Source organism: Stenella coeruleoalba, assembly GCF_951394435.1.
Source record: "Stenella coeruleoalba genome assembly, chromosome: 14".
Lineage (NCBI taxonomy): Eukaryota > Metazoa > Chordata > Mammalia > Artiodactyla > Delphinidae > Stenella > Stenella coeruleoalba.
The window spans coordinates 82848491-82861659 of NC_137160.1; the positions used below are offsets into that span (position 1 = coordinate 82848491).

General features: G+C 49.1%; 1 protein-coding gene across 2 annotated transcripts in view; it reads left to right on the forward strand.

Moving 5' to 3' along the window:
- The first annotated feature begins 4895 nt into the window (after window positions 1–4895).
- HIP1R (huntingtin interacting protein 1 related) overlaps window positions 4896–13169 on the forward strand; it is a 28974-nt gene continuing 20700 nt past the window's right edge. For both annotated transcript variants that reach the window (XM_079941912.1, XM_079941913.1), the window contains exon 1: window positions 4896–5114. In XM_079941912.1, the coding sequence (XP_079798038.1) occupies window positions 5022–5114 (93 nt within the window). In that variant the 5' untranslated portion in view covers window positions 4896–5021. The remainder of the gene's footprint in view (window positions 5115–13169) is intronic.

Consider the following 13169-nt stretch of genomic DNA (forward strand, 5'->3'; position numbering starts at 1 on the left):
TAAACATCTATATTTTGTTTGTCTTCAGGTTAACCATTTTCATGTGTAAGAAATACTTTTCATGTGTAAGAAATATCTTTCATGTGTAAGAAATTAGACCTAATTGTATATTATATATAATATACAAACTTGGAATTATGCTAAGAGAGAAAAAGCCTTCTCTGTAAAGATGCACGCTACAGTTAAATACTCGAGAAGCTCTTTCAAAGTGTGAACATCAAATAGAGAATCCATACGTATAAAATGCTGTTTTAACTGATTTTTTTAAAACCTGCGCATACATTTAAATTATAACCAGTAGCTTATCAGAGTCAGCTCCAAATCTATGAGAAATATGTTCTCTTGTGGTTTTCAGCCCTGAACTTTGCTGTGTAAAGACATAAAATGATATGATATAAAATATTTTAAACCAGAAACTATCTCCTGGGTTACTGACAGTCGAGGTCCTTCTGTTCCACAAGCTGAGCAGAGCCCCCTCTTGTCTAGGTCAGTCGTAGTCCTATCAACTTATACAAACAAAAGCTTGCTGGAAGATCAAGTTTTATATGCATTTTTTTTTATCATTAAAGACTAAAACATTTCTGTTTTAACTTGTAATTTTTTAAAGAATATACTGATCCGCTTCAGTCAATAAAAAATATTTTTACTAATAAAAATAATTTTCTGGGATTTCTTTTTATGACACAGGGGTGAAATAAGGAAAGTTAGTCTCTTGAAACCAAACCTGGCAAGTTAATTTCCTCAGGAACGGGAATGTATTTTTTTTAAGCATTGCAGATATCAAAGTTCTATTGTGCTGTATAAATGCCCCTTTGTTAAAAGGTTTCAGTGCTACTTCAGAGGTGATTTTCATGAGAGTGGAGGAGCCACCCCATTTAGCCTTTTTAATTAGGGTGCTGAAAAGAGAAATTGGGTGAGGTTTGGCTATGTTCTTTATAAATGCTTGCTTTCTGCCCAGGATAGGCTGGTTTGTACAGAGCAAGACTGAGAAAGGTAGTGTGTAGTCGATTCTGAACTATTGCCTCCAAGGTAGAAACCTGAAATGTCCCTGGAGAGGCTGACTTTCTGAGAAACAAAATATTAAATTTTCTCCTTCTCTTTATGATAGTTTTATGGCTGCATGTCAACTTGCCTAGTGAAAAGAGAACACTGGTTAGGTGCTAAAAAGAACAATTTCAGGGAACTAAAGGATTTGAAAGAAGTCAAAAGTTATTTTGTAACTAAATGTATTTTAGCTCATAGGATTATAGTATCTACAACACCTATTCTTACCCTTCCACATTCTTGTGAATTACAGCACATGCAGTTCAAAAATGGAAACCTTAAATTATCAATTTATCTCTCTCAACCTCAGTTATTTAAATATGTGAGCAATTTCTGTTAAAGAGAGGCAGCCTCAGTATGTTGAAATAGTTGCAAGATGAAACTAGATTTTAGCCTTAATATTTTGTCATGAACATTCTTTCACCTTAAGAGGAGGCGGGAATTCCCTGATGGTCCAGTGGTTAGGACTCTATACTTTCCCTGCTGAGGGCACGGGTTCGATCCCTAGTCAGGGAACTAGGATCCCGCAGGCCCCGGGGCCAAAAATAGAAAAAAAAAAAGAGGAGGCAACTAAATTGTACTGTAATTTGCCTGCCAGAAATTATCTCAGCCATCAAAAGAGACTGATGTGAGTATATTTTTAGAGTTTGTGAACAGCTCTATTAAACAGAAATAGAAATACCCCCAAAGAAAGAAATCAAGATAATACATAAACACTTAACAACAGTTTTAACTAAAAAGTGCTAATAGGATGCAGGAGCTTGAGAGCCTTTAAGGGGTAAGGTTGGTTCATTTCAGGAACGTGGCTGAGTTTTGGAACCTTGTGCATACCATGGCTAATTGATCTTGCAGTTTTTCTTGGTGGCCTTGACCTGAGACTTTCCTTCTCTGGTTAGATGCCTGTAGCTAGGTGACTGTTTCAAAGGCATGCACCTTTGTTTCTCTTGAGCCATGTGATGACAATTTGGTTGGGGTCCATTTCAGAAAGGTTCATGATTCTGCACCTTAAACAATCATCTTGGCAACCACTTCATACGTGATAGAGAATAGTGAATAAGATCAGATTAAGAAACCAGACACATTAATCAGAACGACAGCTGACGCGGTAAGTTAAAAACCAGAATGGCCTTTGCGAGAACTTCATCAAATGAGGGCACATTCATCAGTCCTGTAAATGATGATTTCTGGGTTCTCAGCCAAATGCATGCTTAAGAGAGCTAACAAGAGAAGACAAAATAATTTGAGCGCACATCAAGTGTTGCTTTGCTGGCCACTGGAGACACAACAATGAGCGAAGCAGACTCAATCTTTGTTTACAGTCTAGTGGAAGAGACAGATCTTAATCAAATAATGACAAATAGGTCATGAAAAACTGGTAAGGCTATGAAATAAAGCTTTGAGCTACTGTGTCAGCATATAACAGGGGCATAGGTCAAGGGTGGAGGGCTCAGGGAAGGCTTCCCTGAGGAAGTGACATCTGAACTAAGCTGAAATATGAGTAGATGCTAACTGGCAAACAGGAAGAGAAAGAGCATTCCAGACAATGGTAACAGCATGTGCAAAGGCCCTGAGGTGGAAAGGAGCGTGACACATTTTCGGACCTGATGGACTAGGATGGGGCAAGCTGGAAAGACGCTGGGACCAGATCAGACACACGTGTCAATGAGGCAGGCAGTGTGGGGACTGTAGCACCATCATTTAGTAAGCCCAGTGATGTAAACTCTATTGTTTGTCCTCTTGGATTTTCCTTGAAATCAGGTCTAATTTGTAACCTTAATGCTTTGCCTTTGTAATGGCCCAGGGGAAGCATTAAACAGCCCTGGGGATACCTCACAACAAGGAGAATCTCAGCCAAACAGTGACAGAGTCAGTTCTAGAACCAGGTCTCCTGCCTGAAGGTGTTCCGAGAGGTGAACCTGACAAATTGAGAGTGGGGAAGCTTGTGTCCTTTTGTCCCCAGGAATGCTCTTTCATAAAACTAAGCCGTATGTTGAAGTGCCAAATTATGGAGGGCTGTTCACTCACTTTTTCAACTCCTTTTCACACACATTTTTTTACTGGACGTTGCTAATGCACCAGACACCCTGCTAGGCACTGAAGGTATAAAACTGAGTAAGACAGGGAATTCCCTGGTGGTCCAGTGGTTAGGACTCCACAAGGGCCTGGGTTCAATCCCTGGTTGGGGAACTAAAATCCCACAAGCTGTGCAGTGCGGGCAAAACAAACAAACAAAACTGAGTAAGACAGGGTGGTCCTTGCCCTCCAGCTGCTCAAAAATATTTCTTACAAACAGATAAATTACATTCAATAGAGATGTTTTAGCCAAGTACTCTGGGATCCCAACAGTATTGAGCCCAGCACCTGGCACAGTAATCAACTCTTTATTATTGAAAGAGTGGTAGTTGGTTGCTGATGAAGTCCCTGTGGCAGACATTCTAAACCCAGAGGGGTGTTGCCTGCTTTAAAAGAAGACGCTGTGTTAAGTGTGAAGATCACAGGAGAAGCGCTTTCGTTGGATGTGGAAAAAGGAGTCCGAGAAACAGCTGGTCTGGAGCCTGCAAATCCCTTTACTGCAGGCTTATTCCACCACAGCTATTGACTAGAGTGCTGAGAGTTAAAAATGAAATAATACAGGGCTTCCCTGGTGGCGCAGTGGTTGAGAGTCTGCCTGCCGATGCAGGGGATACAGGTTCATGCCCGGGTCCGGGAAGATCCCACATGCCGCGGAGCGGCTGGGCCTGTGAGCCATAGCCGCTGAGCCTGCGCGTCCGGAGCCTGTGCTCCGCAACGGGAGAGGCCACAACAGTGAGAGGCCCGCGTATAGCAAAAAAAAAAAAAAAAAAAGAAAAGAAATAATACAAGTAAAGGGTTTTGTCCAGTGCCTAGCAAGTAATAAGCATTCAGTAAATATTAGCTATTGTTATTCTGGTAAAGAAGCTTTTCAGTGATTGGAATTAGATAAGGCGTGGTTATTTTCTATCTTTAGGGGAGTGAGAGGAAAGCCTTGTTAAATACATCTTTCAAGTTCCCAGTGTCAGCTCTGGGACAGGCAGTGAGGAACCAGTGAGGTTACAGAAAGGGTCAGGGAGACAATGTCCAGGGTTATGTAGGCATCACCTTCTCTCTTCAAAGGGGGTGTACCTTCCGTAGTACCTGTATTGGGTGATTTCACACCTATATTCTGAGAGGAAAGCTGAGGATAGCAGAAACAAAATAACCATTTGAGAGATTAAAAAAAAAACAAAAAGAAAAACTTCAGTTCTGTGACCGGTAATTTTAAAAGCAAACGAGTAATAACAGTGTTTTTAAAAATCTCACACCACCTCCTGTAGCAACTGTTCCATGCACTTTGATGGCCCAGCTCTGCGTTTGGTCCAGAGCTGTCTGCAGGCTGTCCCAGCCCTGCCTCTCCTGGTCCCCTTACCGTTTCTCAACTCTTGCAAGGTGTCCTCGTGCAAAGCCCGCAGTCTCTGAAAAGTCATCGCACAGTCCCGCGTTGATAACAGCTGCAGTTGCATTAGAGATGCACACAGAGTGGACAGCTCAATGGTATGCCTTTTGACACATAAAGTAATATAGGACTTTTATAAAGGAAAGAAAAAAATGTCCAGTTGTGATTCCATTGGTCAGATTTCATCGAGGCCAAGTTTTCTCCAATTAACCAGATCCTGGCCTGGTGTGGACAGGACTTGGTGAGTCTGGGCGGAGGGTGTGTGCGAGGACGGAGGAGGGACTGGTGTTTCCGCTCGCACACGAGAGGCGTCGAGGGCCTGGGGGCCCCGGCCCGTGCCCCTACCCTGACCAGGGGCGCGGCCGAGCGGGGCGGGGCGGGGCGCGTGGGCGGGGCGACGGCGGCTCCTCCCCCGGCGGGTGGGCGGCGCCTTACGGCGGGCGGCCTCGCGGTGCCTAGGCGCGGGCGGCCGGCCTGGATCGCTCAGTCGCGCGGAGCCGGGCCCAGGAACGCAGGCGGCGGCAGGATGAACAGCATCAAGAACGTGCCGGCGCGGGTGCTGAGCCGAAGGCCTGGCCACAGCCTGGAGGCCGAGCGCGAGCAGTTCGACAAGACCCAGGCGAGCGGCGGGGCGGCGGGCGGGCGGCGCTGTCCCCCCTTCCCCTCACACGCGTCCCTCGGGGCCCGGCCTGCGCCCGCCTCCAGAGCGCCGGGAGCTCGGGCCGCTCCCCGGACCCCTTGCTCCCCGGCCATCTGGGGGCCCCCGGCCGCATCTCGGCCGCGGCCACACAGCTCCCCGGCCTTCGCCGCCCGAGCCGACCCGCGCGCAGGTGAACCGGAAGCGCGAGCCGGCGCCCGGGCCCGAGGTGGCGGGGGACCGGGGTGGCAGGGGACTGGGATGCAGCCGGGGACTGAGATGCGACCGGGGGACCAGGTGGCCAGGCGACCGAGGTGTCCAGGGACTGAGAGGCGGCCGGGGACCGAGGTGGCTAGGAGCCGAGGGGCGGGAGGGGCCAGGTGGAGGGAGCCGAGACGCGGCTGGGGGCCAGGTGGGGTCAAGGTGCGTCCCGGGCCTGGGTGCGCCCGGCCTGGGCGGCCCGACTGGATTTCTCCGCCCTGGCCGCGCCGCCTCTCCCGGGCTCCGTCTACTTTTCCCACGGCTTAAAAGAATGCCCCCTCCTCGGAGAAGCAATGCATTTCCTTAAAGGAAACTCCCTGCTTCCTTTTCTCCTGAGCTGTTTTTCAGGGCCGCACAATATCTTATTATCTGCTGGGCGAAAAGTTTCACGTCTGTAGCCAGACTTGTTTGCCCGAGCGCTGGCCCACGTATAAACAGGTTCACACCCCCTTATTAAATGACGGCGCCTGACAGACAGAAACTTCCTAGGGCTCCCTTCCTGCACTTCCCACGCGCCCGCATCTCTTCCAGAGGGTGGCCTATCCTGGGAGGGTTATTTTAAAAATGAAACAATGACGGGGGTGTGTATTTGTCCATGTGTTCCTGCTGAGACCACACTGATGAGGGCGTTGCTGTTTCTGGTTTTCTGTTCCTTTTTATTTGACAAACACTGAGGTATTCTTATGCCTGGGGGAGGGGGGAGCATACTGGGTTTTTTGCCAAAGTAAGTCAACCAGGACTGAAACAGCAGAAAATTTTTACTTTAGAAATAAACCATGGACTTCCCTAGCGGTCCAGTGGTTAAGACCCCACGCCCCCAGTGCAGGGGGCACGGGTTCAATCCCTGGTCCGGGAACTAAGATCCCGCACGACGCGGCCAAAAAAACCCCAGAAAACAAAAACCAAAAGCCAGAAGGAACCCACTCACTCCTGTCTAAAGTAGGATGATGACATTTGTGTCTGCCGTTAGCAAGGTCCTTCCCACCTCTCCCTGCCAGGAGCAGTGACTTGTGCGGTGTCTTTCAATTCAAGTTAGCACATGCAGCCTACAATAACTTTTGTTTTGAAGTAAGAAAAAATGCAGGGGAAACATCTAACCTTTGTGCTTGAGATTAACAAGGAAAATGATAAAACCTTGGCTCTATAAAAGACTAGTGCTGAACCAGCCGAGCCGCAAATTATTAATTTAGCCTTTGTAGTCATCATCATCATCTGGCCCCTGGTGTATTTTCAGCCCGGATAGCCCGTCATAAAAACACATGTGGCATTTAATTTAAAATCATTAATACATAATTAATTGTGCCAGGAACTTGCGGAAGGAAGGGGAGAAAATTTTAATTGGCAGAGAGAATCTGGATGTTGTCAGAAGATTTATTCATTCACTGATTTTTTTGTTTTTTCTGTGGTTTTGAAGAGCTATAAAGAGGTCAGATTGCTACATAGAGGAGATGGAATTTAAAGGGCCAAGTTCATTGATCTTACTCTTAAATTGTTTTAAATCAAGGGCAAGCTTTCTGAATGTCAAAGAGAAAGCATCTCTGATACAGGACAACTTATTCTGGTGGTTGGTTTGGTAAACAAGAGGGTGTTTTGTTTTTGCTGGTTGGGTTTTTCTCATGAATAATTCTTTCTAATAGGTGAATCTCATAGGATTTACCCATTCCAGGGCTATTTTCTGGAAACATGGAATTCAGGTTCAGTGTCTAGATTTGATTATCTTCAGAGTGACTTATTGAGGGATGTAGGAATCAGGTTTTGTGCATGGTTAATATTTAATTAGATCGCTCCCGGAAATATCTAGTGAGCTGCCAGCCAGACCTCATTGGTGGAAAGGACGAGGAGAGCTGAGGTTGCTGCTTACACGTCTCCTTCTGGACAGAAAATAGTATATCCGACCCACCGACACACCTTCCCTTTGATCTGCACTGCCTGTGGCTTCACGTTGACCACAGCGTCCTGTGTAGCAGAGGGGCACTTTGGTTTCCTTAGAACTTAAGTCCCCTACCATCCCGCCAGCCTCGCTTTTCCTCCTGGGTTTCTGGGTCAAGAGGAGGAAAAATGCTTCCATATTTGCTTTCTTGACTGGCCACACCCTGTTTTGCAAAAAGGTTCCTTCCCCGCCCCAGTTGGGAGTGTGAAGGAAGGGGGCAGTCATGCATCCTTCGTGTGGCAGGTACTTGTGTTTGCTGTATGATGTGGGTATGCGAGTGCGTGTGTGTAATCCCAGGGGCACTGTCCAGAAAGCTGGTCTATTCTTCCCCAAGACTTTAGTCCCTTTGGTGATAAAACCCCTTTTCAAAATGGAAGTGACAAAATTGTATTGGCTTTTTGTTGTTGTAGTATTCTGAATGCAGAATAGTGTGGCATACGGTATACCTGTATGTTCTGAACCTGAAAATTGATTGTCTCGTTAAAAAGATGGTGTGGTACCATGGAAAGCGGTAACTAACACCCGAGTGCTAGCCTGTGTTCCTGGTGCTTAAGTCCTGTTTCCTGGTCTATAGAAATAGAGATGATTCCATCTACTTCCTAGGGCTGTTTTAAGGGATAGAAATGGTGGGGTGGGCTAAAGAGGGACCCCTCAAAGATGTCCACGTCCTAATTCCTGGAACCTGTAAATATGTTACAGCCCTGGGTAAGAAAATGCTAATCAGCTGACCTTAAAAATAGGGGGCGTAGCCTGGGTTATCCAGGTGGGCCCAGTGTAATCACGGGGCATTTAAATGTGGAAGAGGGAGGCCAGGGAGGAGGTTAGGGTGGTGTGAGGTGAGGACAACGCCACCAGACATCGCTGGCTTTGAAGCTGGAGGAGGCAAAACAGTGGACTCTTCCACGGAGCCTCTAGGAAGAAACGCAGCCCTGCTGGCACCTTGATTTTAGCCCTGGAAGACCCGTTTTGGACTTCTGACCTCCAGAACTGTAAGATGATAAATTTGTGTCGTTTTAAACCACTGAGCCAATAGTGGCCATTTGTTGTAGCAGCAGTAGGCCACGAATACCTACGGGATGCAAAACACGTAGTACAGTGCTCTGCAAATGGTCAGCTAGCCATCTTTCTCCCTTCTCCACCCCCAAAAAGCTTTATTTGAGAACTGTTTCATACCTTCCATGAGGGAGGAGATCCGTCTTTGAGGTATAGCATGGGTAAGGACTCAGCAGATTGGAGTCCTGGAAATGCTAAACTCCAACCTTGCTTCTTCCTTGTCTAAGTGCGCCTTTGCCATCTGGGCCTCGGTTTCCCCTGCAGGAAATGGAGACAGAGCCCAAAAGCTTCCTGTAAGGTTAGGATGAGAGCGGGGCCACGCGGCTTAGTACGCCAGGCCCGGCGGGGAAGAAGGGCATCAGATACAGGCATTCGGGGTAGAGCTCCGCAGGTGTTAGGGGTTTTCTGGTAGGGTGGGGGCTGTGGAGGGGGGAGCAGCAGGTGGAAAACTGTTCGTAGGTCCAGTTTTCCAGGTCAGTGACGTGTCCCTTCTGCAGCCTCTGTGGAACTGCAATCTTGTAAAAATTAACATTTATTGACACTCAGGGCTTCTCAGGCCAGCTCACGTTAGAAAAACGCTGTCCAGTAGAAACAGAATAGGAGCCACGTGTATCGTTTTTAGATTACTTAACCACACTAAGACGCAAACAGAAACAGGTGAAATTCACTTTAATCATATATTTTATTTAGCCCAGTGTATCCAAAATATAGCCGCTCCAACACGTAATCACTACAAAAATTATGAATTATACATTCTTTTCCTCCTACCAAGTCTTCAAACTCCGTTTTGTGTTTGTTATAGCACATCTCAATTTGGGCTCACATGTCAGGCCTTCATTAGCCACACGTGGCCAGCAGCTACTGGATTGGACGTCAGGGTGTTAGAATCACCTGGGGCGCTTTTAAACTCTTCTGTGTCTAAATGCTGGAGATTTGGAGTGATTTGGCTTGGATTGGAGTCCTGGGCGCATAGGTCTATTTTTTTTTTTTTTTTTTTTGCGGTACGTGGGCCTCTCACAGTTGTGGCCTCTCCCGTTGTGGAGCACAGGCTCCAGATGCGCAGGCTCAGCGGCCATGGCTCACGGGCCCAGCCGCTCCACGGCATGTAGGGACCTTCCCGGACCGGGGCACGAACCCGTGTCCCCTGCATCGGCAGGCGGACTCTCAACCACTGCGCCGCCAGGGAAGCCCGGTCTGTTTTCTTAAAGTTCCCTAACCAGGAATTCTTTAGACTCTCATTACTGAAGGCAAGCCACAGGACACAGACAGGTGTTTGGGAACTTGAGTTTCTGGTTCGAAGGCTGTTCCCAAATTGGCAATAGTCTTTTGGACTCCCATCCTTTGCAAAATGTTTCCTCTGCTCTGACTTCCCTTCCCACATATGCCAACACCCCCTCTGCCAGGCAGGCAGACTTATGCACACTCCCTTTTTTAAACAAAATTTTATTGAAGTATATTTGATTTACAATGTTGTGTTTAATTTCTGTCGTACAGCACAGTGACTCCGTTATACGTATATATTCTTTTCTATTGTGGTTCATCACAGGATATTGACTATAGTTCCCCGTGCTCTACAGTAGGACCTTGTTGTTTATCCATCCCATATGTAATGGTTTACATCTGCTGACCCCAAACTCCGTCCTTCCCTCCCCCACCCCCTCCCCCTTGGCAACCACAAGTCTGTTCTCTAGTCTGTAAGTCTGCTTTTGTTTTGTATTTGGGTTCATTTGTGTCGTATTTTAGATTCCACATGTAAGTGATATCGTACGGTATTTATCTTTCTCTTTCTGACTCACTTCACTTAGTATGATAATCTCTAGGTTCATCCATTTTGCTACAAATGGCATTATTTCATTCTTTTTAATGGCTTTATAATATTCCATTGTGTGTGTGTGTATATATATATGTATATATATACATACCACATTTTTATCCATCTATCTCGGTGGACATTTAGGCTGTTTCCGTGTCTTGGCTATTGTGAATAGTTACACTCGCTCCCTTTCTGTCTTCGTGTGGCATTACCACACTGTTAGCTACCAACCCCTTTCTGGGCCTCATTTAAATGTTTATTTTAAAAAAGTTCCCCCACCCCCAAGCTTGGGAGGAAATCTAAACCACATGGTGAAAGCCAGAACCCCCCCCAGCTCCACCCACGGCGGTCAGCTCCCTGAGGGCAGGGGCAAGGGGCCTGGCACCCACTGCAGGCTGGCCGAATGGCCAAAGAACAGAGGTGAGCGAGGCTTTCTGAAAAGGAAGAGAGAAAGAACCAGGCTCACGACCCCCAGGATGCTGCCTGCAGAGCCTTGAGTGAGCTGCCCCAGCGGCACTTGCCTTCCTCCCCGGCCCCCGGAGGTGGGCCAGCTGCGGCGGGCAGCGAGCCGTGCCCTTCCTTCCAGCTGCGCTGCTGTCGCGCGCCCCTCGGACACCCTCCACCTGCTTCTGCCACATCAGCCAGCTTGGTGATGCTCAGGGCAGCTGCTGACTTCCTGGTTCCTGGGGTTTCCTGCCGCAGGCCCCCTGGGCTCCCCGGGTATCCGGTGACCTGTTGGTTCAGGCTGGGGTGGGGTTGTGGCTGCTCGTCCTTCCCCTTCCCCTCCCCATCTTTGTACGTTTGTCCCACGACACGTTCATGAGGGGCCACTTACTGTGTACGTGTGGGCTTGCTTCTGGTGCTCTGGGATGTGCTACGGGAAGATGAAGATCATTCTCATCCCCTCCAAGGGTTTTCGTCTTGACGAAGGAGGTGGGAGATGAACAGGTGTGCTGTGGCAGAGCTGTTAAGAGCGAGACTCTGTGCCTCAGTCTCCTCGTCTGCAATATGGATATAATCATAGTGCCCGAGTCATGGAGGATTTGCAGGATGACACAGCTCCTGGGGCGGAGTGAATGCTGCACTGAACGGCTGTTGGCTGTTACGTTGTGTATGGGAAGGTGGGCTGGACTGAAGAAATGGAAATGATGCCCCCTTGGTTCCGTCCCTGAGCTTCTAGTTGAGCGTCTGTGAATGGGGAGCTGGGGCTGTTGGGGAGGGCAGTAGATCCGCCACGGGGGTTGGGCGGACTTGGGAAGGTGGGGAGCAGCCCGTTCCTGGAAGAGCGATCCTGCGGTGCCCCATGCTCCAGGACGGCAGGGCCTGCTCCAGGTGACACCGTCCTCTGGAAGATACTCTGGTGGGGAGCCCCAGGGAGGAGCCCCGGGGAGGTGCCCCAGGGAGGAGCCCCAGGGAGGTCGGGGGAAGCCGGCCCTCCTGACCTTGCCCCCAGGCCAGCGTCCCATTTGTGAATAAAACCTGCCTGGGCACTGAGTCCAACAGTGCGAAGTGGAAACTCTGGAGTCGAGTCTAGGCCTGCTTGGCGGGGGGACAGGGAAACGCAGCCGGCTAACCTGAGCTGGGGCCTGAAGAGCCTTTGCCAGCCGGCCGCGCTGTCAGCGATACCCTTCCCCCCAGCCCGCTCCCCCCAGCTCCACCTGACTCCAGGGTGGACTCAAATATCACCTTGTTTGCGAAGCCGTCAACCGCTTTCCTCCTGCCCGAGCCTTACTAGGCTGCCCTAGTTCTCATGATATTATTCCCACTATTCCTGTCTCCCCAAACCCTGCAGCTGAACCGGCAGGAGTGGACGGCCGTGAGGTCGGGCGTGTGTTTAGATCCAGGGTCACGGAGAAGGGATTGCATTGCCTCCCCTCCGAGCCCCTAAGCACTACCCTCTGAGCCCCAAGATCCTCAGGCACGGACAGTGTTGGCTCCTGTGTGCTAGCACCCAGGACTGCCCGGCTCGGGGGACCCGCTCGGCGTGCGTGCGCTGAGTAATGGTGCCACGGCGGCCCGTGGGTCTCCCTTTTTTGATGCTGCCACTCAGTGAGGCCTAAAAAGCCATGGCTCCCACTGCAGGGAAAGACTGAGTTCTTGGAGAAAAGTTTAGTAGAGGTGGAGTTGTTTCTCCTCTTGCTGAAATAAACACAACCTTCAAATGCATTAGGTTCTCCCGCCAGGGAGTGGCTCAGCCCCCTGGCTTGTGGGACAGACAGGTCTATGGAGTGGTGTCACCAGGGTCCAGGCAAGGAGCTGCCCAGGCTGGCTCCCTGTCCATCCTGGAGGCGGGACTCGGGCCGCGTCCTCCTCTCCTATCTCTTCCTCCTCATGTGTCACCTGCAGAGCCCGGGGGAGAGGTGGCAGTGTCCCCCAGTGAGCCTCATGCTGGTGGATGGCAGGATCCTGCCGGGGGCTCCTGCAGAGGAGCAGCGGCCGCAGCGCGGGCCTCCCTGCAGTTTCATAAATGGTCGAATGATTGAGAGGCCCGGACAGAGCAGGCACGGGGGGGCGTGAATAAAGGGAAGAGACGGTTGAATCGCAGGATGGTGTTGCTGCACTGACTTCCCTCTGCTGAAATGACTGAGCTGCAGACCTCTGGCCCAGAGCTCCCCACCGCTTTGCCTGCGACCGCATTCAGCCGCCTCCTCGGCTACAGAAATCCTGTGTTTGGTTTCATCAATGGCCTTTGAGGTGGCAAAGCATTTGAATGAGATCTTTCTGTCCTTCAAACAACTCTTTGGAAACACTAAAGCAGGATAACCCACCTCTCTGCCAGTCCCTGTGACCCGGCTCTTTGAAGGATGTTTTTTTGTCCCTGCCAAGTGCCACCGTGAAGCGCGTCATGATAACAGTACAAGGAGGATTGAGTCTGATTCATTTCAGGGTTGATTTTAAAAATAGAAAATGTTTTATAGTTGCCTTTACTATATAACTCTAGTGGATAAATTATTAGCTAGAGAAAGAGACACACACACTG